This window comes from Miscanthus floridulus, chromosome 17, assembly GCF_019320115.1.
Source record: "Miscanthus floridulus cultivar M001 chromosome 17, ASM1932011v1, whole genome shotgun sequence".
NCBI lineage: Eukaryota > Viridiplantae > Streptophyta > Magnoliopsida > Poales > Poaceae > Miscanthus > Miscanthus floridulus.
The window spans coordinates 79,996,753-80,021,053 of record NC_089596.1 but is presented as its reverse complement, the minus strand read 5'-3'; the positions used below and the strand labels follow the sequence as shown (position 1 = coordinate 80,021,053).

The 24,301-nt window shown below is 47.6% G+C and overlaps 2 protein-coding genes across 5 annotated transcripts; one reads left to right on the top strand and one right to left on the bottom strand.

Annotated features, from left to right (window-relative positions):
* Positions 1 to 74: 74 nt before the first annotated feature.
* LOC136517536 (MADS-box transcription factor 4-like) lies at positions 75 to 2,413 on the bottom strand. Of its 3 annotated transcripts, none has more exons than XM_066511126.1 (7): positions 1,954 to 2,405; positions 1,764 to 1,869; positions 1,608 to 1,669; positions 1,380 to 1,479; positions 1,201 to 1,230; positions 958 to 1,002; positions 75 to 423 (listed from the first exon to the last, which is right to left on the bottom strand). In XM_066511126.1, exons 1-7 carry the CDS (start codon positions 2,139 to 2,141, stop codon positions 277 to 279), a joined length of 678 nt encoding a protein of 225 aa, XP_066367223.1. In that variant the 5' UTR covers positions 2,142 to 2,405; the 3' UTR covers positions 75 to 276. The 3 variants fall into 3 exon arrangements, with proteins under 3 accessions (XP_066367223.1, XP_066367224.1, XP_066367222.1); XM_066511127.1 differs by having other exon boundaries at positions 1,764 to 1,830; positions 1,954 to 2,401; XM_066511125.1 differs by having other exon boundaries at positions 1,764 to 2,413.
* A 1,939-nt stretch (positions 2,414 to 4,352) lies between these two features.
* On the top strand, positions 4,353 to 8,306 carry LOC136517533 (gibberellin 20 oxidase 2-like). Of its 2 annotated transcripts, none has more exons than XM_066511121.1 (3): positions 4,353 to 4,971; positions 5,122 to 5,446; positions 7,729 to 8,306. In XM_066511121.1, the coding sequence occupies exons 1-3, from the start codon at positions 4,400 to 4,402 to the stop codon at positions 8,044 to 8,046; spliced, it is 1,215 nt and encodes a 404-aa protein (XP_066367218.1). In that variant the 5' UTR covers positions 4,353 to 4,399; the 3' UTR covers positions 8,047 to 8,306. The 2 variants fall into 2 exon arrangements, with proteins under 2 accessions (XP_066367218.1, XP_066367219.1); XM_066511122.1 differs by having other exon boundaries at positions 7,706 to 8,011.
* Positions 8,307 to 24,301: the final 15,995 nt, after the last annotated feature.

The window sequence follows — 24,301 nt, the reverse complement described above, 5'->3', positions numbered from 1 at the left end:
CATCCACATCGATTTTCTGCTGCTTCTGTTTTCCATCAATCATCACCAACCAGAACAGAGATGAAGCAAGCATGGGCTACAAAGTTAATTGCACATTTCAGTCTTAACGTTCTCATCATCACGATTTGGAGGCCCACCAAAGTTCATCCAGGTTGTCATGAAAAGAAAGATACCCAGCTAACGCTGAATGATGAAATGCAAGAAAGAAGCTGCAGGTGAGGAGCTTCAGTTCAGAGCGGCATGCACAACACTGTCCAGCAGGCTGTACGACTGTAGCTACTCGTCTTCGTGCAGGTTGGGGTGGTTGGGCTGCACCCGGAAGGTGAACGGCATCTGGGAAGTGAAATCCCTGTCGTGCTGGACCTGATGGTATCCGATCTCCAGCTCCCTCATGCCGCCGCTCAGATCAACAGCCTGTTGGTGCTGGGAACAGGAAGGGGAAAATTCAGCAAGCCATCAGCTTTTAGGTTTCTTTCAGCAACTGCAGTTTTTTTTTTCCTCGAACAGCGCAGGAGAACTGCGCGTTCAACAATTGCAGAATGAGGTTAACCCTCACCAAAGCCTGAACTTCTAAAGCGGGTTTAGGCGGTTCAGTAATCAATATGCAGACCATCAGGTGTTGGGTTGGTAATAATACAGGAACTTCACTAAGGAAACCAATTTTCGTCTTCAACTTGTCTGGTTAGTTTGGTCTTGGGTTGGTAAGTCTGAGAAATCACCTTGAATACCAATCGGTGAGCATAATTGTGTTCCAACTAGAAATCCTAAGATAAGAATTTTCATGCCCTTTGAAATTTGCTCAGCGTGGTAGTTCAGGTTTCTTCGGTTAGCTCAGAACATTGAATTTGTTCAGAATATTGCATACTGATAAGTTATGATAAGGAGTGGAAAGGAGGAAACTAGGAAAGATCAAGCAAAGTTTCAACTTTTAACTGCTATTCAGAAGGGGAGAATTACCATCCTAAAACACAGCATCCTGAGCTCGTCCTCCAGCATCTTCCCCTGCAAATCACAAATGGCTATTAGTGATCAAAAGCTGCCCAAAAAAAAAAAGAAAAGAAAGAAAGAATCAGGAGCTGTAACTTTTTTTTTACTCAAGAAAAGACCCAACGACTTCTTTGAAAAGAAAAAAAAAAGACAGAGAAAAAGAAGTACTCCAGGATGTAAACAAAGGATAGGATTCAAGTTTAGAGGTCGTACATTCCTCTTGCGCATCCTCCAGTGGTCCATCTGCAGCAACAGTGGAATAAAACCAACATCAGAAACAAAACCTTTTTTTTGAAACATAAGAAACAAAACCTTCGCCTAATGAATTCTGCCGGGCTTGCGTGCTGCAAGCAACTAAGAAGCTAAGGAGCAACTAGATGAAGAAGGATTGCCTGCTTGTCGCGCATGTTAGTCTGCCCATTCTGGAGACCCTCTTCAATGGCGATCAGCTCCCTGGGCTGCAGGGAGTTCAGGTCCTCGCCTTTCAGATGCCTGCACCATCACAAGTTACGGACATGCTAGCACAATCACAACATGAACACACCGAACAGCGAACTAGTGAAGTGCACGCGCAGCTAGAAATTGGAAGCAAATCTGAATCAGAATTCAGAAATACTGGCCTGAGCTGAATCTGCATGTTGTCGTTGTCCTTCTTGATTCTGTCGATCTCTGCACTCAGGATCTGAAACATTTGAAATATTAATTTTTTGAATCATTAATCTGCTCGTGCCACCGAAACAAATTGTCAAAGAAAACGGAAACTGAAGGGCAGGCACCTTGTGCTTCTCATCCCACAGTAACTTCCCGGAGTTAGTCTGGTACTTCTCCAAGATCCTGGACAGCCTACCATCAACCAAATTTGCGTCTTTGCGATCAGTTTCCCTTGCACGCGGAAGAAAAGAAGAACGATACTCTGTAATAAACAAGCACAAGACAAAAAAAAAAAAGAGAGAGCAGCGGACATACGAGGTCCTGGGCGAGCAGTAGTCGTGGAGCTTGCCGCCGCTGGAGAAGATGACGACGCCGACCTCGGCGTCGCAGAGCACGCCGATCTCCCGGGCCTTCTTGACCAGTCCGGCCCGGCGCTTGGAGAAGGTCACTTGCCGGTTGGTGGAGTTCTCGATCCTCTTGATCTCGATCTTGCCGCGCCCCATCCTCCGTTCACCACTCCCAAAGAGATCCACGGGTAGCAAGAACTCAGCTAAAGCAAGAATCTACCGAGCATCCACTCCCTTCCACTTCCAGCCTTCTCCTCCTCGGCTCCTCCTTTCCTTGAGCTAGCTGCTCAAGTGGTATGGATCTTTATGCGGGAGCCGATGCCACTAGACTGTGGACGGCGTGAGCACTGAGGAGTAAAGGAGAGGCGGCCATCGACGGAGTGGAGGTGAGGCCGTGGAGGGGGCTTTCGCGCCGGTGCAGGATTGCAGGGCCGGAAATGGAAACGGCTAGCTGGCTGTGTTGATTACGTTCGCATGTGCGCTGCACGCCTGTGTGCTGATCACTGGGGCCTACGTTTTTTTATTGTTTTTCTTTTTCTTTTACTAGCAAACGCACCCGTAGGATTGCATGCGATACATCTTAAAATCTGAAGCCACCAATGCTCTTCGAACTCGTATAAGCACAAATCATAAATCCAGATCACATGCGAGATACGAAGTGCTTCAGGATAGTTTAGGGAGTGAAAAAAGCAGAAGATAAGAAACCTTGGCTCTTTGAAATTATATACTTCCTCCGTATTAAAAAAATGAAGTCGTTTTGGTGGTGGGATTTCCCCTCCAACAGAGTCCGGCTCGGTCACAAGGGAGAAGACGACGCCGGCTGACCGGTGGGACCGCCTCATCAGCGAGAAAGAGCGCCGGGCCTGCTGTCAGCGAGACAGGGAAAGGGCGCGGGCGTCGCGCGGGCTCAGCCCCGCTGGGCCGCGGAGCGCAGCGCTGGGCCGGATGGTGCACTGGGCCTGCGGGAGAGGTAACAGGAGGCATCTTGGGCTGGCCTAGAGGCTGAAAGAGAAGGAGGGAGGTCTTGGATTTAACCTGTATAGTTAAATTCGTCCCACCTAAAAAAGTTTCATGCGTCCGCCATTGCTATGGTGATAATCATGTCTTTATTGTTTTTATGTACATGTGGACGGTTCGATTTTGTGATGCAGTGACCGTCAACGTCGACTTCGCCATATCTTAAGCGCTAGTTTGAATACACCTATTCCCTATGAGAATTGGAGGAGATCAAGACAAAAATGAACAAAATTTCCCCTTAATTCTCTCCGATCTCCATGGGGAATGAATGATCAAAGGAGTTTTTTTTGTTTCTTTTTCCTCCGACACTGCTCGCTTATGGCAGTTTTCGGCTGGTACGAATGTTTCACTGTTCAGGCTGGAAAACACTGTTTATGCTAGAATGTTGTGAGAGAAAAACACTGCTCAGGCTGAAAAAAGAAGCCGAACAAGCCGGCTTGTAGCTCAGCCGAACACCGCCTATGTTGCCTCCCTAACGTTACTTGAATTGTTGAGATGCGTGTTTTGCAGGAAGTGGACCCACCCAACCACACGGGTCCAAGGCCCTATTTGGTTCTTTAGTCCAGGGACTAGAGACTAAAACATGGACTAAATTTTAGTCTCCTACCCTGTTTGGTTCCAGGGATTAGAGAGGACTAAATGGCATTAAAGCTGCTACACAAAGATTAAAATACCCTTCTTCTTCCTTTGGACAGAGGCCATGGAGACGGCTGTTGTTGTTCGTAGGGAGGCGGACGGGGACGGCACACAAAGGGGTGCCTGTCGTTGGCCTGCGGCGGCGCGGCACCGAGCATGGGGCCCATGCCCAGCCCCACACGGGACATGGCACGAGTGGCCATGGCAGCGGCGGCCCTGCTCCAACCAGAGCCGTGCGGGCTAGGAAGGGCAGCACGGTCGCGCCTGCTCACGCGCGGGGTCCGCGGCGACGTAGGCGAGTGCGACGAGGCGCTCGGTGAAGCACTCCCCGCCGTTGATCCAGCGCGGACCGGTGAAGCGCTCGCCGCGGTTGTGGAAGGAGGCGGGGGGGGGGGGGGGGGGCATGGGGTGTCAAGTTGGATCAGTAGTTCCAAATAACCACCCCTCAAGAGACTACAACCCAAACCCACTTTAGTTCTTTTAGTAGTCCCCTGTTTAGCAAATTAGGGACTAATCGGGACTAAAATGAAAAGACTACTCAGTAGTCCCATCTAACCAAAGAGGCCCAAATCGTCTGCATCCAAAGGATGTCTCCCTCCGATCCGCGCTTAGATACGACGAGGACACACTTGCTCAGAAGCCTCAAGCTTTCCAACCCATTACATATAGCTATACATGTTCAGGAGGCTTTCTCACACACACACTTGCAAACCACTTCCTGAACCACAGCCACGAACATTACCCCGTACCTCCTGAACAAAATGCCAGAGAACCCACATCACGGCAGTGACCGCCTGGGCAAGGAAGTTGATCGTCGGGTAGTCCTCCCCGTCTCTCCTGCCGACGACAAGGACAACGCCGCTGCTGTCAACAACCTCTGGGGCCAGCTAAAGATCCCGGACCCGTTCGTCTGGTCCCACGCCGAAACTCTGGCCTCAGCGGGGAGGGAGCTGGACGCGCCGGTGGTCGACGTCGGCGCCGCCATGCGCGGTGACTGCGCCGGGATTCGCCGCGCCGCCGAGCAGGTCTCCGGGGCGTGCTCGAGCCACGGGCTCTTCCAGGTGACCGGGCACGGCCTGGACCCCACACTTGCTCGTGCCGCGCTCGATGGCGCCGCCGACTTCTTCCGCCTGCCGCTCGCCACGAAGCAGAGCGCCAGCCGCGCTCCGGGGAACGTGACCGGCTACACCGTCGCGCACGCAGACCGCTTCACGGCCAATCTGCCCTGGAAGGAGACGCTCTCCTTCGGCCACCGTGACCGCCGGACATCCGGCAGCCATGTTGTCGTGGACTACTTCACCTCCACGCTAGGAAGCGACTTCAAACCCTTAGGGTAAACATCTACTCCTCCATGCGACTTTACATCTCTATAAACCTGCTTTGTACATCTTCGATCACTTGTATATATACCATGTATATGACACGAGTGTATGTAACATGCATGCATGGATGCACGCATACGGCATACATATTCATGCTGCAGGGTGGTGTATCAGGACTACTGCAACGCGATGAAGGAGGTGTCGCTGACGATAATGGAGGTGATAGGGGTGAGCCTGGGCGTGGGCCGGAGCTACTACCGGGACTTCTTCGCCGACGGCAGCTCCATCATGAGGTGCAACTACTACCCACCGTGCCCGGAGCCGGAGCGGACGCTGGGGACGGGGCCTCACTGCGACCCGTCGGCGCTCACCGTCCTGCTGCAGGACGGCGACGTAGACGGGCTCCAGGTGCTCGTGGACGGCGAGTGGCGGACCGTGCGGCCGAGGCCCGGCGCGCTCGTCGTCAGCATCGGCGACACATTCATGGTACGTTACGTTTTTTATTTTAAGGTGTACGCGCGAAACAAGCATGCGGTACGACGTCGGCACGCTGCAGGTCGATCTCGCTCCAGACGTCGTATTTGCCTCACTACTGGCATCATTTTGCGAAACCGATGCACGCACGTGTATGAGCCGTGGCAGTGTCTCCACGTGTCACGTATATAGTGGCGCTGCGTTCAGTTGTACTGGCTCACTTTCTAGAAAAGCTGCAGGGTACTGCTAGCTACTAGTTTGATAAGTCGCACACGGGGACGGGAAGTTTTATCCAACTTCTTCTACTCTACTACTCTTATCACTCGCTTGAGACAACCATTCCAAGTGTTTAAAAAAACAAAGGGTAGGAAGAGCTGGAGAAAGTAGATGTTGTGCAGTTCATTAAGGGAGAAAATAAGACGATATCTGATTGTGTTAATCTGGTTGAAATCTAGCCATACTGAGGCCATATATGGATCTTCCAAGCACGAGAATAAAATTTAAATTAGTAGCCAGGTTATAGAGTTTTTTTTTATAATCGTCAAACCATCGAATTATGAGAATCCAACTGTCCACTCCCACCCTACTATTTAAAGATAATGGTCACCTACAACTATGTCCAGAATCCAAAAATCTAATACAAATAGATCCTAACTACTCCCTCCATTCCAAATTATAAGATGTTTTAGCTTTTCTAGATACATTGTTTTTACTATATACATAGCTAGCAAAATCTATGTATCTAGATAAGCCAAAATGTCTTAATTTGTGGAATGAAGAAAGTATTATATGTGCCCATATATTGGAAACAACTCTTTGATCATTAGTCGAATAGCACATGTACCCGTCTCTCTCAACCAACTATGAACAATATACACGGTGGTACTCTCTTTTATGGTTATTGGATAGTATGCTTGGTTATAAATCTAATGTTATCAAGTTTATATTACAATAATTAAAAACTATTAGTCAAAGATTCTAAAGTTTGATTTTGACAGACTTGAAATGCCTTGTAAGCGAAATTGGAAGCAAGAATTTATAGTACATCCAAGTCAACGGTCTTATTTCACATGAAACCTCTAGATATAGTATTAGATCACCTATCCGTGTATAGATTGCACTTCAAGTGGCATCGCGGCTGCCGAAAGTTTAGTGCGAACTTACGCCCAAAGCACTTAGGTGGTGGTGTTACTCGTCTCTTTGAAATACCTTGTAAACATAATTAGAAGCAAGAGTTTATAGTACATCCAAGTCAGCGGTCTTATTTCACATGAAACCTCTAGATATAGTCATATATCATCTATCCGTGTATACACTGCACTTCAAGCGGCATCATCACGGCTGCCGAAAGTTTAGTGCGAACCTACGCCCAAAACACCCGGGTGGTGGTGTTAGTTGTCTCTTTCATGATCCATGCCCTCCATCGGGGCATTGAAAATGGCTACAGAGTCCTTTCTTTTTTGCGTCCATCGGACGCTAGCTTGTCCATTTTGGACGGTGGTAGCTCGATCGTAGCCGGACAAGCACGCTGGACGCAAGCGGTGGTGGCCGGCAGTAGCCACGCTGCCCCGATTTCTGACGTCGTTGTTTTCCTAAAGCTAGTTTCGGCGCCGGTGGTGGCTCTGCTTGTCCTACTGCCTGTCTGGCACTGTGACCAAGACGAAGCAGCCGCATATCGACAGTCCGCCCTACGGCTGTTTGGTTCTTCGATCTCTCGTAAAATTTATGTCACATTAAATATTTAGATGCTAATAAAAAGTATTAAATATAGATTAATTATAAAATCAATTACATAAATGAAGACTAATTTTTGAGATGAATTTTTGAGTTTAATTAATCTATCATTAACCTATATTTATTGTAGCATCACATTGTTAAATCATGAACTATTAGGCTTAAAAGATTTATCTCGTAAATTAGTCGTAAGTTATGTAATTAATTTCGTAATTGATTTATATTTAATACTCCATGTATATGTCAAATATTCGATGTGACCGAAATGTTATGAGTCGAAACGGCCCCTTACTTGCAGCGCAGTGCGCCAGTGCGTGCGTCCAGACTGCACGTCGCCCTCCTGGCCTCCCAGTCCCAGCTATTTTCCTTTCGTCGCGTTGCGTTCTGGCATTTTTTTTTGTCACAGTTGCAATCCATTCCATCGCTCCATGCACATCCACGGCCGATTATCTCTATCCTACGGTCACCAGCACCGATTGTAAGGGCATGCGCGATAAAACAGGTCGCGTTTTCTTACGGAATTTTGATCTCTTGCAGTCTTGCGTGTGGTATGCGTGCAGGCGCTGTCGAATGGGCGGTACCGGAGCTGCCTCCACCGCGCGGTGGTGCACCGGGAGCGGGAGCGCCGGTCGCTGGTCTTCTTCCTCTGCCCGCGCGAGGACCGCGTGGTGCGCCCGCCGCCGCGCCTCCTAGCCGTTGCCGCACGCGAGCAGGAGCAGCCGCGGGGGTACCCGGACTTCACCTGGGCAGACCTGGCGCGCTTCACGCAGCGCCACTACCGCGCCGACGCCGGCACGCTCGACGCCTTCGCGCGCTGGCTCGGCGCCGCGGCGACGTCGGGGTCCCACAGTCCAGACACGGCCCACGAGACAGTTTAGCTGCCTTGCAGCCTTGGCTTTGGCTACCCAAGTGCTACTAGACGAGTGGTGGCAGCATCTCTGTGTAATGGAGTATAAGCATTGCATGCATTATATTATTATTATTAGCCCAACAATTCGAAGCTAGCACATTATGTATTGTTCATCTATTTGATGCATCATCTGTACCTCCTGGTAAATGGTTTTTCAAGTTACTACAGGTAGTTAATTTGGAAAAAATGTATTTAAACTCGAAGACTCTATCTCAGGCGTTTTGGAAAAGTAAGGACTCATATTTCTAGGACAGCGATCTTATGAATGTGAAACAATACTTTCTTCATTTTGGATCCTTCACAATTAATGGTAGGTCCCAAGTGAGATTCTGGGAGTAAGTAGTTAGAAAACTCTCCTCTGAAGGAACACTATCCTTGCTTATACATCTTAGCTACAAACAACATACCGCATCTGAGTTCTTTAGTAGATCTCCTCTAAACATTTCAAAGACGTGATTTAATGGACCTAAATTAACAGTCTGGAACGGTCTTCTTTCTTGGATTGCTAATATTAGGCTTACTCAAGAACAAGATCAAGATGTGTTCCCGGAACTTGGGCCCAAAGGGCGAAATCAATTTATTCGGCTTTGATTCACTAGAAGCTCCTCCTTAGAAGTTAAACAAAAACATCACTTCTGATATATTCTGAAGAGAAGTGATTCTAACACACAAAAAAAAAGTTAGCCAAACGCAATCGATAAGGCTCTACGTGGAAAGTGTTGCTTTGCCAAAAAAAAAGAAAAGAGAAAGATAAATAAGCACCTCTTCTTTGAATGCCATTTTATGTACTGTGGTTTGGGGTTCACTACTGGAAACAGGGCCTTTGTCGAGTGTAAACTGTTTTGCTGAGTGTCAAAAATCGGACACTCGGCAAAGAATTGTACTCGGCAAATGACTTCTTTGTCGAGTGCTAGGCTCTCGGCAAAAGCGCGGCACTCGGCATAGGCTGCCCCGCGTAACGGTGGTCGGCCACGTCCTTCTTTGCCGAGTGCCGGCTGCTAGGCACTCGGCAAAGATTTTTTTTTGAAAATACTTTGCCGAGTGCCCCTGACACGACGTTCGGCAAAGATTCAATTTTTTTTTGAAATATCTTTGCCGAGTGCCCCTGTGAAGGCACTCGGCAAAGAGGAAATTTCTAAAAAAAATTCAAAAATCCTCTTTGCCGAGCGCCTTATTTTTGGCACTCGGCAAAGACCCCCTTCGCCGACTGCCATGTCTCAGCGCTCGGCAAAGTTATTTTTTGTTTTTGGCCTCTAAATTTTTTGTGCAGCCCTTTTAGAGTACCAGGAACTCCTCGTTAGAATTTGGAGATTTTTTTTGGTTTTTTGATATATTTAGTTACTTTATTTCGTTTACTTGAATTTTTTTGAAAAATATAAATTTGAACTGCACGTGATACGAATAATAGAATTTAATAATTAAAAAATGATAGTCATGTTACTGAGTGTAGTGTGAGGCCGTATCCAGGAACGGACCCAAAATTTCGGACATCTTGTTCACGAAACATGACCGCGAACTTGTGTGCAAAGTGTTTTTAAATTCTATAAAAAACAAACGAAGTCCGAAAATCATGAAACTTGTTGAGATGTCATGATATCGGATGTGGAGGCTATGATAAAAATTTCAGAAGATTTCATATACATTGTCACATACGATGCTTACAAACCAGGACATCTACTACATACGATATCGTGATATCGTATGTGTCACATGTCGAGATGTCCTGGTTTGTAAGCATCGTACGTGACAATATGCACGAAATCTTCTAAAATTTTTATCATAGCCTCCATATACGATATCACGACCTCTCAACAAGTTTCATGATTTTCGAACTTCGTTTGCTTTTTATAGAATTTTAAAAACACTTCGCACGCAAGTTCACGGTCATGTTTCGTGAATAAGATGTTCGAAATTTGGGTCTCTTCCTGGATACGGCCTCACACTACACTCAGTAACATGACTATAATTTTTTGAATCGTTAAATTCCGTTATTCGTACCACGTGCAGTTCAAATTTATATTTTTCGAAAAAATTTAAGTAAACGAAATAAAGTAACTAAATATATCAAAAAGCCATAAAAAATCCCCAAATTCTAACGAGAAGTTTCTAGTATTGTAAAAGAGCTGCACAAAAAATTTGGAGGCCAAAAACAAAAAAAAACTTTGCTGAGCGCCGGGGCATGGCACTCGGCAAATGTGGTCTTTGCCGAGTGCCAAGAATAAGACGCTCGACAAAGAGGATTTTGATTTTTTTTAGAAATTTCCTCTTTACTGAGTGCCTTCAAAGGAGCACTCGGCAAATGAATTAAAAAGTAAATTTTTAAATTCCTATCTTTGCCGAGTGCCGAATTAGTGGGCACTCGGCAAAGACATTTCAAAAAAAAATATTGAATCTTTGCCGAGCGCCGCGTAAGGGGCACTCGACAAAGTATTTTTCAAAAAAAATACTTTGCCGAGTGCCAGATCTCGGACACTCGACAAAGACTTTTAAAAAAAACTCTTCTTTGCCGAGTGCTAGGCTAGGTGACACTCGGCAAAGAGGCGGTTAAAAAAATTAAAAAAACCTTTGACGAGTGCTAGATCGGGGGCACTCGGCAAAGGGGGGATTTAACCCCGGCGGCTGGGTCGGCCCACACACCCCGCACACACGCACGCACCACCACCGTCCGTGCCCACGCCGCCACCACCCGCGCTGCCCGTGCCGCCCCGCGTGCCCGCAATGCCCGCGCTGCCCGCGTCGCCTGCGTGCTCGCGCCACCTACGCGCCCGCGCTACCCGCGCCGCCCGCATGCCCGCGCCACCACGACGCTAGGCCGCCCGCACGCCGCCAGCCACCGGGCCACCGCGCGCCACCCGTCGTAGCCCCTCCCCCGTCCCCGCCCCTGCCAGCCCCCGCCCCCACGCCCGCGTGTGGCTAGGCGTGACCAGCTCGCCCACGCTAGCCTGCCAACGCCGCACGGGTGGAGGAGGGGAGGAGGAGGAGAGGGAGGAGGAGGCGAGGGGGAGGAGGAGGAGGAGGGGAGGAGGAGGAGGAGTAGGAGCCAGCCCTGCCCCCGGCCGCGCACCGTGGACTGCCCGCCCCGACACCGCCTGTGCCTGACCCCGTTCCCGACTCCGGCGACCCCGACCCCAACCCCGATGTCGCCCGCCCCTACCCCCGGTGCCCGTCAGGTATGGCCTGTCTCTTGTTGTTGTCGTGGTAGTGATAGTTGTAGTAGTATTAGTTGTAGTAGTAGTGCTAGTGGTAGTAGTAGTATTAGAAGTAGTGGTAGTAGTAGTAGTAGAACTAGTGGTAGTAGTAGTAGCAATAGTGGAAGTAGTAGTAGAAGTAGTGGTACTACTTGGATATATTAGTTGTAGTAGTAGTGCTTGTCGGCCATCGTGCCGTTGTTTTTTCTAGGTTTTGGAAACCTCACCGTGCAGGAGAGGTTCTGCTAAATTTTTTAAATAACAGTTTTTTGTTCCATTTTTGTAGAGAAGAGCCCATCAGAGCCGAGTCGGAGTTCCCATCGCCGTGCCGGTCTGCCTGTACCGCGTCGCCTTGCCACTGCATCGACCTGTCATGGCCCTGCTAGCCTGACTCCGCCACCACCCTAGGTATAACCCCTCTTTCATATCATGGTCATAGATCACATAACCCAGTTAGGCGTCTCCTGTTCAAAAGAGATACGGTTGGAGGTATGCAGATCTTTGCATATCTATGACCGTATCTGTTTCAGATTGTCCATGTTTTTTGGATAGCCTGCGGATGCGTAGATGGGTTAGTTTCCATGGTCTGCTCTGGTCCAAGACAGAGTTTCGGCATCACCTCCCTGTTGTTCTCTGGATACACACTCTTCTTTGGCAGGACGTGTATCTGGAGAACAATGGGAAGGTGCTACCGAAATTCTGTCTCGGATAGGAGTAGAGCATGGAAACTAACCTCATCTATGTATCCGCGGGTAGGATTAGGACCTATCCTCACCTATTAGACAATAGGAACACCATGTAGATGCAATTGATGGTTACATTACTCGCTGATACATATGTTAGAGGATGGACGACCATTAGTGGATGTACACGGGCTAGAGAAGTCAGAGTGATTACACTACAGAATGGATGAACAAGACCGATGCTTTCTTGAACAGTGCATTTGGCAAGGCCGCTAAAGGACATTGCCTAGTTTTGTGTCCCTGCAGCAAATGTGGAAACAGGAGAAGGGTAAACAAGGTGAAAATGTGTAAACATCTTGTGAAGAATGGATTTACGCCAAACTACATCCGGTGGGTCCACCATGGTGAAGCCCATCATATGAGAGAGGAGGTGGTGAGACCATGGGTGGAGGCTTTTGATGCTGATGCCGGGGTAGCAGACATGTTAGATGACTTTCACCAAGGATAGTTCGATGAGGGACGTGAGAAGGAGGAGATGGAGGCAGCCGCATAGGCGTTCTACGACATGATGGACTCGGCATAGAAACCCCTTCATGATCGATCAATGGTGTCTCAACTGGATGCCATTGGATGCTTAATGGGGTTGAAGTCCGAGTTAAACTTGAGTTGAGAAGGCTTCGATAAGATGTTGGCCGTGATTGGCACCCTGCTTTTGGAGGGCCACATTCTGCCAAAGAGCATGTGCGAGTCACAGAAACTCCTTCATGCACTTAAGATGTCGTATGAGCAGATACATGCTTGTCCAAAGGGGTGCATCCTATTTAGGAAAGAACACGAGCATGCAAAGTTCTGTCCAAAGTGTAAATCCTCTAGGTACCTAGAGGTAGACCTTGATGATGGCCAGAAGAGGCAATTTATGATCCCCATGAAAATCCTATGGTACCTTCCGTTCCTACCAAGGATCCAATGGCTATACATGACCGAGGAATCTATGAAATAGATGACATGGCACAAAAATGGCAAACAGTACAATCCTAACAAGATGGTACATCCATCTGATGGTGAAGCTTGGATCCGCTTTAATGACAAACATCGTGACAAAGCAGATGAGGCTCGTAATGTACGTGTCGCACTAGCAACAGATGGGTTCAATCCTTATTGAATGATGGCTACCCCATACACATGTTGGTCCATCTTTGTTACCCCCCTTAATCTCCCCTCGGTGTCTCCTTTCAATGACATAACATATTCTTGTCGTTGATAATTCCTAGACACCTAGGGAGTAATATGGGTGTGTTCATGGAGCCCGTGTTTGATGAATTGGTCCATGCTTGGGACGAAGGGGTATGGACATATGATCGAGCTACAAAGACAACCTTTAAAATGCACGTTTGGTACCACTACTCCCTGCATAACTTCCTAGCATATGGGATATTCTGTGCCTAGTGTGTTCATAGGAAGTTCCCATGCCCAATATGCAAGGAAGGTGTGTGGTTCATTTGGTTGCAGAAGGGTGGCAAGTATTTGTCGTTCAACATACATCATCAATTCCTACCTCTTGACCATCCATTCAGACAAGACATCAAGAACTTTACGAAAGGTGTCAAAGTGACAAACCCTGCACCATGGATGATGACTGGTGCTGAGGTTCATGCTCAGATAGATGCTCTCGTACCCAATGAAGAAGGTAGTTTTGTGGGATATGGTGAGCAACATATGTGGACTCATATCTCTGGCATGACGAGGCTCCCCTATTTCGGTGACCTTCTTCTGCCACATAACATTGACGTAATGCACACTGAAAAGAATATCGCCGAGGCACTTTGGGCAACACTCATGGACACTAAAAAGTCTAAGGACAACCCTAAGGCTAGAGTGGACCTAGCAACATTGTGCGATAGACCAAATCAAGAGATGTAGCCTCCTAGTCATGGCAAGACCTGGAGAAGGCCTAAGGCTGATTTTGTCTTGAAAAAGGACTAAGGGAGAGAAGTACTTGAATGGATCAAGACGCTAATGTTCCCTGATGGGTATGCAACGAATCTAAAGAGGGGAGTGAACTTAGGCACTCTGCGAGTCAACAGGATGAAGAGTCATGACTACCACATATGGATTGAGCGACTTCTTCTGACAATGGTTCGAGGCTATGTCTCAGAGCATGTCTGGCAAGTGCTAGCAGAGTTGGGCTACTTATTCCGCTAGCTTTGTGCCAAGGAGCTCTCTCGGACCGTCATTGATGACTTGGAAAAAGCGGCATCCGTGTTGCTCTGTAAGTTGGAGAAGATCTTTCCACTCGGCTACTTCTTGCTGATGCAGCATTTGATTGTGCACCTCCCATATGAGGCATGGATGGGGGGCCTATGTAGAACCATTGGTGCTATCCAATCGAGAGATGTCTGAAGACTCTTTGCAAAAAATGTAGAAATAAAGCCAAAATTGAGGCTTCCATTGTAGAGGCATACATTCTAGAGGAGGTGTCGAACTTCCTAGAGAAATACTACACTGAGAACCTTCCTAGCGTTTATAATCCACCCCCTCATTACAATGTTGGCGAAAATGAATCGAACCTCAGCCTTTTCCATGGGCAACTCAGAAGTGCAAGTGCATCAACCACTAAGTAATTGAAAAATGAAGAGTGGTGTAGTATCATGCTATATGTGTTGACCAACCTTGTTGAGGTGCAGCCGTTCATTAGGTAAGTTCTGAACGAACTTGTTTCATTTCACCGTATGTCCTTGTTTCTTCGTCCAACCCCCTTGTTTCTCATTGGTACAGGGAATTTCTTCATCAATCCTAGCATGGATCAAGGCAACCTACCCCACAAGAAAATGATACCTTTCTTTCATAGGGTGCGGGACCAGAGAGCCCCGATTTCATTTGTTGGTTCAAACAGAAAGCCCAAACTGATGCGCCTATAAGTGACGAGCTGAGACAAGTTGCAAATGGCTGTGCCGTTAGGGTCAAGTCATTTACCGGTTATGACATGAATGGATATCATTTTCACACAGCAAGCTACGAGCAGAGTTGGCCCAATCGAAAAACCACAAACAACAGAGTTGTTATGCTCGACATTGATGGACTCGACTATTATGGAAGAATTGAAGAAATCTATGAACTATCATTCTATGGTTCCAAACCTCTTACTCCTGTCATATTCAAATGCCACTGGTTTCATCTGAAGTAACGAGATAGACCCCTAAGCTTGGGCTAGTTGAGATTCAATAGGATTCCATCTATCCAGGAAAAGATGTCTACATTGTGGCTCAACAGGCCATCCAGGTTTATTATATGTCATACACATGCAAAGACGCCAAGCATCTTAAGGGTTGGTCTATTGTGCACAAGGTATCGCCACACGGTAAACTACCTGTCCCAAATGATGAAGATTACAACTTCAACCCAAACACATATGATGGAGAGTTCTATCAAGACGAGGGGCTACAAGGGAGGTTTGACATAGACTTAACCGAAGAGATAGGAATAGAAGTAGAAAATGAAAGGGATGATGACGAGGACGCTGGAGACGAGGTGCGAAATCTGAAGGACATACAAATGCTTGAGCGATTACATTTAGGCAATGACAATGAAGACAACATTCCTCCTTCAGATAGTGTTGATGAGTTGGACAATGTTGATAGTGATGATGAGACCTATGATCCAGCTAATCTCAATCATGAAGATTATTTCTAATACATGTAATACTATGCTTTTTGTAATTATGTTTTATTCATTTTTGCATATATTTCTAATACATGTATTACTATGTTTTTTGTAATTATGTTTTGTTCATTTTTGCACCTATTTCTAATTATGTCTTGTTTTTCTTTTTTATTGCAGGTGATTGAACAAAGATGGCGGACGACCATCATAGGTCCATGAACTCAATTTACCAAAGACCACGCTGGCTGTAGGAGGAGGCAGAGGGGGCGATGGAGGGATCGGATAGGAGGAGGAGGACCACCAGCCGCAGGAGGGGGCTATCTCCTCCCACGCCGTGTGAGGAGGAGCTAGAGGAGGAGGTGGCGCCCGTGGACGAGTCGGACAAGGAGCTGGTTCGGCAGATGGACAAGGAGGAGGGGGCACATGAGGATGATGAGTGGGAGGCTGCAGGCATGGGTTCTGCTTCCTCTGACTCCTCTTCGAGTCTCTACTTGCGAGGTCCCACGAGCCTCCCATAGATTCCGCTTTCTCACCAACGCCCACTGATTCGCCCCGAAGGGCAAAAGTAAGTAACTTTATATGTTATCACCACTACTTCATATGATATGATGAAAAAAACTAATAATTTTTCTTAATCACTTGTGCAGGAACTAGGTGGTTGTGTCGGGTGGTAGCGCACGGCTAGTCAACGGCATCCTGGGTCTTCTGTGCAGGCAACACTTCCCCGGCATTGTCACGTACGCATCGAAGACGGAGCCGGCCTACTCGTTTGACCACTACACCATCGCCCTCGATGCGGAGTACCCCAACAAGGCGACGTGGGTGAAGGCAGAGTTTTGGGTAAGTCTCCCTCGCACAACATTGCTCAATACGTCGCATTCATTGGACTTTTCTTGAAATAATGAATGGATACATCGCTTTTGTATGCAGACTTATTACAGATGCGAGGAGGGATTTGAGGCCAGGGCGGAGCAGGTGACTACCAAAGTCTATAAAAAACTCATCGCCGACATGCGTCACGAGGTGCGCATCTAGGCCATCATAACCTACTATGGGTCGAAGCTTGGAGAGAGGAAAACCATGAAAGATGCAAGAGAGATGCAGCTAATCCGGGAGTAGTACCTTGAGGTAAATGAAGAACATCAATATTGATTCATTTTGAGATTAAGTTGGTTGAATTTGATCTTCTTATATGTCTAATAATTGATGACGTGTAGATGATTCCCTGGTGGTGCCAAGCGTATCCCGAGTGCTGGGCGATGATGGTGGAGAGGTGGTTCATGGAGGAGTACCTCAAGATGCGCAGGGATGCCCATGACCGTCGTTTGCAGATGCAAGGTCCAGCACACCATCAAGGCAGCCACAGCCTCATCGGATACAAACAAGCATTGGTACGTGAATTCATTTATCTATTGTGACGCTCAGTTCTTCCTGATTTTTAATCATCGTGCTGTCTTTCTCGTAGTTGGCGTCACATAGTGGCCAGGCTTGCTCAGACTTCTAGGCATGGTGTATGGCCCACAAGGGCAAGGCGACGTTCAACATCTCCTTCAACCAGGAGGACCCGCCCGACGCATACACGAACCCAAGCGTCCACTCCTGCATCAATGAGTACACTGAGGTGGCGAGGTCGCTCCATGGGTCAGACCATGATCTGAGCACCTAGGACTTCGATGGAGAGGCCATCATAAGGGTGGGGAAAGGCAAGAAGCATGGGTGGTTCTGGCTTGGCGACGGCGTCATTGACACGGCCTCTACTCCCTCTCTCTCCTAGATCCAAGCACGGAGCACAAGCGAGAGCCTGGCTATTCGCACACGACCGACCGCTGCATAGCACCGGGTCGACGCACTCGAGATTATTCCTATTTTACTCGTCATACATTGATCTTTACACACCTTAATTAGCTTTGCATTACTAAAACATTGGAGTGAAATATTGCAGGCCCGGCTGGAACAAGAAATAAGGCAACGTCAGGAGCTAGAGACCGGGCAGCAGAGGATGGCGGCCCAGCTAGAGGCCGAGTGGTAGGCCTAGGCGCAGAGGCTGATGAACATTATGGAGTTCCTACAAGGGCTTGGGCAACGTGTGGGCTTCTCTCTGCTAGCTGGGCTGTTGGTTCCACCTCCGCCTCCGCGTCCTATAGCTGCAGCTACTCCCATGAGTATGAAAGTTTTTTACTTTCGCTTATGTTTTGCTTGTATGGCCTCTACCTTCCTAGATTAGCTATCCAAATAATCTTGTCTCACATGCAATCTTTTCTCCTTTGTGCATCTCCATCTGACGGTTGTTCAAATAATCTACCTCATGCACCTCCGAATGATGGAGCTGGGCCTTCACCACAGTCGCAGTGGCCGAGATGAGTGCACGTTGTATTTTTTTCATTTGTTGTTCACTTGGTGATGGACTTGTGATATACTTGTGATGCACTTGTGGACTTTGATAGACTTGTGATGGACTTGTGGATTTATTTAGATGGACTTGAGCACTTATTATTATATATGTGATATATATTGTGATGGATGTGATATGTGCGGATGGATGTGTGGATGGATGAGATATATATGTGATGGATGAGATATATATGTGATGAATGAGATATATATGTGATGGATGAGATATATATGTGATATATGTTTGTATGAATTTATTTGTCATGATGGAATGTAAAAAAATAAAAAATTGCTGTTTTGGGACACTTTGCTGAGTGTTGCACTCGGCAAAGGACCCCGTTGCTGAGTGCCATGGTCACAGCACTCGGCAAAGCTGGAAAAATGGTTGCTCGAAAAATCATTTTTCCAGCTTTGCCGAGTGCCATGACCATGGCACTCGGTAAAGAATTTTTTTAAAAAAATTCAAACTTTGTTGAGTGCCGGCCAGAGGGCACTCGACAAAGACTTTTTTTTAAAAAAAAATCAAACTTTGCCGAGCGCCGGTCAGGGGGCACTCGGCAAAGAATTTTTAGAAAAAAAATAAAAGATCTTTGTCGAGGGCTGGATAGAGGACACTCGGCAAAGAATTTTTTTTAAAAAAAATAAAAAATCTTTGCCGAGTGCCTATAGGGTTGGCACTCAGCAAAGCGACCGACAACAGGGACGGCGCCGTGACGATCGCTTTTCTTTGCCGAGTGCCCCCGGAGCTCTCAGCAAAGCCTTTGCCGAGTGTTCGATAAAAGACACTCAGCAAAGAGGGCTTTGCCGATCAATTTTTTGCCGTGTGTTCTTTGCCGAGTGCCGCCCTCGGCAAAGGCTTTGCCGAGTGCAATTTGGCCTTTGCCAGTAGTGGTTGCATACATGTTACGTTAAACCTTCATCAACCTCGTAGTATTTCTTGTGTATTCAAGAGTTGGCAGCTTTGGGGTTTAGGTGGGATTAAAACCTTTATGAATGTTGGGGCGCCAATTACTTGGTTGCTTTTGCTACGTGAAAATGATTTGGTGTTTGCAAAGAAACATTGTTTTTCCCCTCTGCATGTGGTAGATTCGGTCATCTATTGCCTTGGCACATCCATGGGATATCCTCCAAAATATTTTTCATGGGCTTTGATTATGGTGGCGTCATAAGAGTTGGCGTAAGCAGTCATGGTGTTTTTCTCATAGGCACATGGGTGGCGATCTAGGTTTAGAATTGTTTTTTGTTTGAGCGTCGGGCACTTAAGCTTTCCTTTTGTCTTAGGCTATGTGTCTAATTAATCTATGCAAAGGTAGAAAGTGGGTTCACGATCATATCAACTTAATGTAGTGATTGAATTAATAAAATTCTTCCTTTATAAAAAATATATTTAAAACAAGTATGGCAGTATCCTAAATTAAAAGGAGTGTCTAGTTACAGCTACTAAAACTACATTTTATGTCCTTTGCAAAAATAAAGAAAGAAGTACTTATTATCGCCGCCCAAACAGTTAATGTTGTTGGGTCATTTAAAAAACATATTACAAGCGCAAATGCTTATTATATACATACAAGTCCACTCACGCTATGCACACACAGACACCGTCGGGTATCGATATTAGGGATACCCAAAGCAAGGGAGTTAGCGTCCACGCTGACTTCTTCGGACATAGCAAGACATATTAACATGTCTCGCCCAACCCTTTAGGTACGGGCTCAGTCTCGCTCGACCCCAAGGACGCAGTTTCCGTCTCGCCTGACCCCGAGGCTACGGGGGTCTCACCTAAGGCCGGCTCTATCTCGCCCAACCCTTGTGAAAGGTCCTTGTGTAGTTTTGATAATTGAGTGACAACCCTAGGTGGACTAATTGTGTTTATGTGAGATACACAGGTGATTAGTCCACAAGTACATGTGTGTGAGCAACATATGCCGTGAAGGTGAAAATGGTTTGAAGATATTGCAAAGCTCACACATGTGATGATGAAGGAGCTTATTGCACATGAGATATGACATTGAGTCATGTGATCAAAGTGGAGAAGATTAAGACAAGACTTGGCTTGATGGACCGGTTGTAAGCATGAAGGACAAGTCGGAGGCTTTGGAGCGATGGACCGCGTGGCGGTGAAGCTTGAGCAAGACTTGATGCTGATGGACGAAGGCAACAGTGAAAAGCAAGTGAAGTCAAGATCGACGAACCAATATGATCACGTGATGATATGAAGTAGATCATATGATTGTTGATAATGTTGGTGCATGTGTTGCATCGACATTGGAGGAGATGGAATGAAATGCACAAGGCAAAGGTATAACCTAGGGCATTTCATTTCACCGGTCATAGGTGTGTAGAGAAGTTGATGAGCAGGTTTAGGATAGATGGCCGTACTATCAAGAGGGGCAAACTTGTTTGCATATCGGTCATCTAGTGCCACTCGAGTGATCTAACTTTGCATCATCGCTAGGATCGAGTGGCGTGGCAAGTTGAGTGGCTAATCCTTTGGAAAATGTTTATGAAAAGCTAACACACATACACATAGTGGTGCACACTTGGTGGTGTTAGCACATTTACAAAGGAGAAGTTAGAGTTGTCGTGAATCAACTTAGAGAAGAGAAAAATGTTTTTTGGTGTACTCTGAACTATGGGATGGTCCTTGGATTGGAATATTGTTTTGATCCATTGTGATTTGGATCAAGTATGCATGTGGGATGTGTAGCCCTCTGAGTAAGCTTTTCAAAATGTCCAAGATCATCGAAATTAGAGTTTAGAGCTAAGAGTTATAACTGTTTTAGCGCTAAAAGGTCTATGACCGGACGCTGGCGCGAAAAACGACCGGATGCTGGGGTTCAGCGTCCGGTCAACACCTACGAGTCCAATCACAGCATTCGGTCAGTATTTTTAGCGTGTCCAGAAGCGACCGGATGCTAGGAGAGTCGGTTAGTGATGACCAGACGCGTCCGATCGCTGAAAAATGTCGCTGGAACCTCTCTGTAAGTGACCGGACGCTAGGTTTCAGCGTCCGGTCGTTATGACCTGCACGTCCGGTCAGTACGTGCTTTGCCCAGTAAAGGGGTAATGGCTATTTTAGCCCTTGGGGCTATAAAAGGAGTGTGTGGCCGGCCTTGGGCTGGTTGCTTAGCACCCTCACGCCTATGTGGCTTGTATAGGAGTGTTTGGATGCCCTCTAACTCACTTGCGCTTGCAAGAGTGAGAATCGATTACGAGTGAGTGTGATTCTAGTGCGTTGCATTGTGAGATTGCATTGAGTGGCACTAGGTGATCAAGTTGCAAGTCAGTGGTGCTCGTTACTCTTTAAGGTTGCCACCTCCTAAATGGCTTGGTGGTGGTCTCCGTCAAAGCCCACAAGAAGCTTGTGCGGTGCTTCGGAGAAGAGCTTTATGAGGGGCATTGTGCTCGCCCCGTGGGAGCCGCGAAGAGCAACTCTAGTTGAGTGTGTCATTGAGCTACCCTCACTTTTAGGGTAGGTTCTTGCGGTGCCCGACATGTGGGCTTGGCGGGTGATGCCAATTAGCTGCCGAACCACCAAGTGAGCGGTCGACACAATGGGGACGTAGCATGTTGGCAAGCACGTAAACCTCGGGAGAAAATCATCGTGTCAACCTTGTTCTTCCTGTTGGTTTGCAATTCTCTTACACAAGCTTGTGATTACTTTTATATACATTGTGCTTGTGTAGTTGCTCTTGTAATTAGTTAGCTTGTGTAGCTCACTAGTTACCTTCTTGCTTGTGTAGCATAGAAGTAGCTCCCTTGTATGGCTAATTTTGTTTGTGTAACCTTGTTAGTCACTTTGCTTAGTTTGTGTAGCTAAGTATTTGCGCTCTCTAATTTGGCATTGGTTGCCTTGTTATTGAGCATTACTAGTGAGCTTAGTTGGATTTGTGCTTTTGCTTACTAGCATGTGTAGGAGCTCCCTCATTGCTTGAAATACTAGTGGCATAGGTTTGTGTGACCTTACTCCTAGAATTGGTTAGGTGAACTCTAGTTAGCCCGTCACCTTTGTTGCTTAATTAGGATCTTTGCAAGGTGCTAGAGAACATAGATAGAGGGGTGTAGTCTTGGCTAGACCGATAGTTTTAATTCCGCACTTGTTTTGGTTAGCCGACGCGATTAAGTTTTAGAAATGACTATTCACCCCCCTCTAGTCACCATCTCAACCCTTCACTTTGGGTGTGTGCTCCGTCTCATTCGACCCCCAAGGGTCAAGGGCTCCATCTTGCTCGACGGGGACCCATATCGCCACCAACCACTCTAGGTCCAGGCGTATGGGCCTGGGTCAAAACTCTAACACCAAGGAAGAGACAAGCATGACTCGATGTAACCCGAGGCCATGATGGGCCATACCTAAGGATTCACATCAAGAACAACGTTGGACGTACCGGTGCTGTTCTGCCTAACCCTCATACGAACATTAATAGATGCGTTAGTTTACCATGATGTTCGCCGGGATGGGATGGAACACCATGACCGGCAGATGACACCTGCGCATGGCCCTAGTGACGGACAGGGCCACGACGTGGAGCCATCCTAGTTGACATCTATAGGATCGGCGGGACCCATATGAAGGAGAAGGACCTAGCGATCCTGGAAGCCTTCCTCTCTCTTATTTCTTCTCCTTTTCCTATGTTGTAACCCATGCTTTCCCTTGGCCTATAAAAGGGAAAGCAGGGTGCCCCATGAAGAGGATCGATCCAGATCTGCACAAGACCGAACCACGAGATAAAAACACAAGAGCACGATACGAGCACATGACTAAGCAACGATTGAGCTCTCAGCACCTGTTCATTCCTTTCACCAGAGACTTGGGATTCTCTCCCTCTCTCGCCTATTTGTAACCCCTACTACAAACCAAGTGCTAGTAACACGAGCAGTAGCAAACTAGACATAGGGAAGTTTCGCCCAAACCAGTATAAACCCTTATTTCCTCTGAGCACACCATTCGATCCAGACACACAAATACAAATTTACTCGTCGATGGTCCAAAAACACCGACAGTTGGCACGCTAGGTAGGGGCTTTTTGCATGTCTTGATGTCCACATTAGGCCTATAATGGCTAGTCATAGCATCAGCTGGGTCTCAGGCGTGCACGTGCGCTTCGGGAACCTAGACTTCATTGTCACGATGGGGGAGAGTTGGTGCAGGCTCCCATCGCCGTCCAACCTCTCCACTCCACTGGCCTCGACGGGATTGCTAAGGCACTTGAGGAGCTATAGCTACACACACCTAAGGCCCGCACCCCCGGGAGCGACTAGCTCCTCGGCTTCGATTATGGGAGGCTAGAGCCTAGCTTGGTGCCTTCTTGGGACCCCGACCATCCTAGGAGGACCTATGCCACCTCACCTTCTTGTTTGCCAACGTCATATCGCAGCTTGCTCGAGGAGAGCTGCTCTCACTAGAATACCTCATCCTAAGCGCTCCAATAGCGCTCCTGTCCAATCTCCATAACGCCATCGAGACTGTTGGCCACCTTGTGGCACAACGTATGCCTCCATCTACTACAAACAATGAGTTCATGGGGATGACCTAATATGTCACAAAATCTTTCCACGACCTCCTTGTAGGAGAATCGGGGTCACCCTCTGACTCTGATTCCTACAGGAGGAGCCATCACCCTTCTCGTGAATGTTTCATGGCCGGTACCCCCGAGGGATACATCAAAAGCACCATGAGGGAGAGGCTACCCTAATGAACAACCTTGATGATGAGGTCAAGGGGGATGCATGGGCCCCACCTTGCCTACGGGCAGAGCAGCTAAAGGCCCAACACCAAGAACTCGAGGAAGCATGACTTTAGCTCTAGCAGGAATGTGCGGAGCTCGAACAAGAGATTGAGCACCATGGAGACGGTGGGCATGCGTGCGCCATGGCCCGTGACATGAACTAGAGGATCATCGAGGACAACAAAGCCCTCCCATAATTCATCGGGGCAAGCTAGAACATTGTTGGTGCATCGGCCATGCTCCGGGGGATTCCAGGGCCCGCAACACCCGAGGATCATTGGGCCCATCATGAGATTTGCACACTACTCGAGCGTGTGCCCTCAGAGCAACCCAACAGGGATGTGCTAGTCCACAAGGTGCAGCAAGGCAGCAGGCCATGCACTATGGTCCCAGTGCATGAAGGTCTCAGCCTCCACCAAGACACGCGTGACCCCCTCGACGCCCGTAGGTGTACCCACGGTGATGCGAGGGAGGAGGCTAGCCATGGCCACCACTCTCATCATGGCAGACACTATGATAGCGGCGAGGACTGAAGCCTGAGCCCCAACTTGCTAGGACCTTAGGCCTTTGGC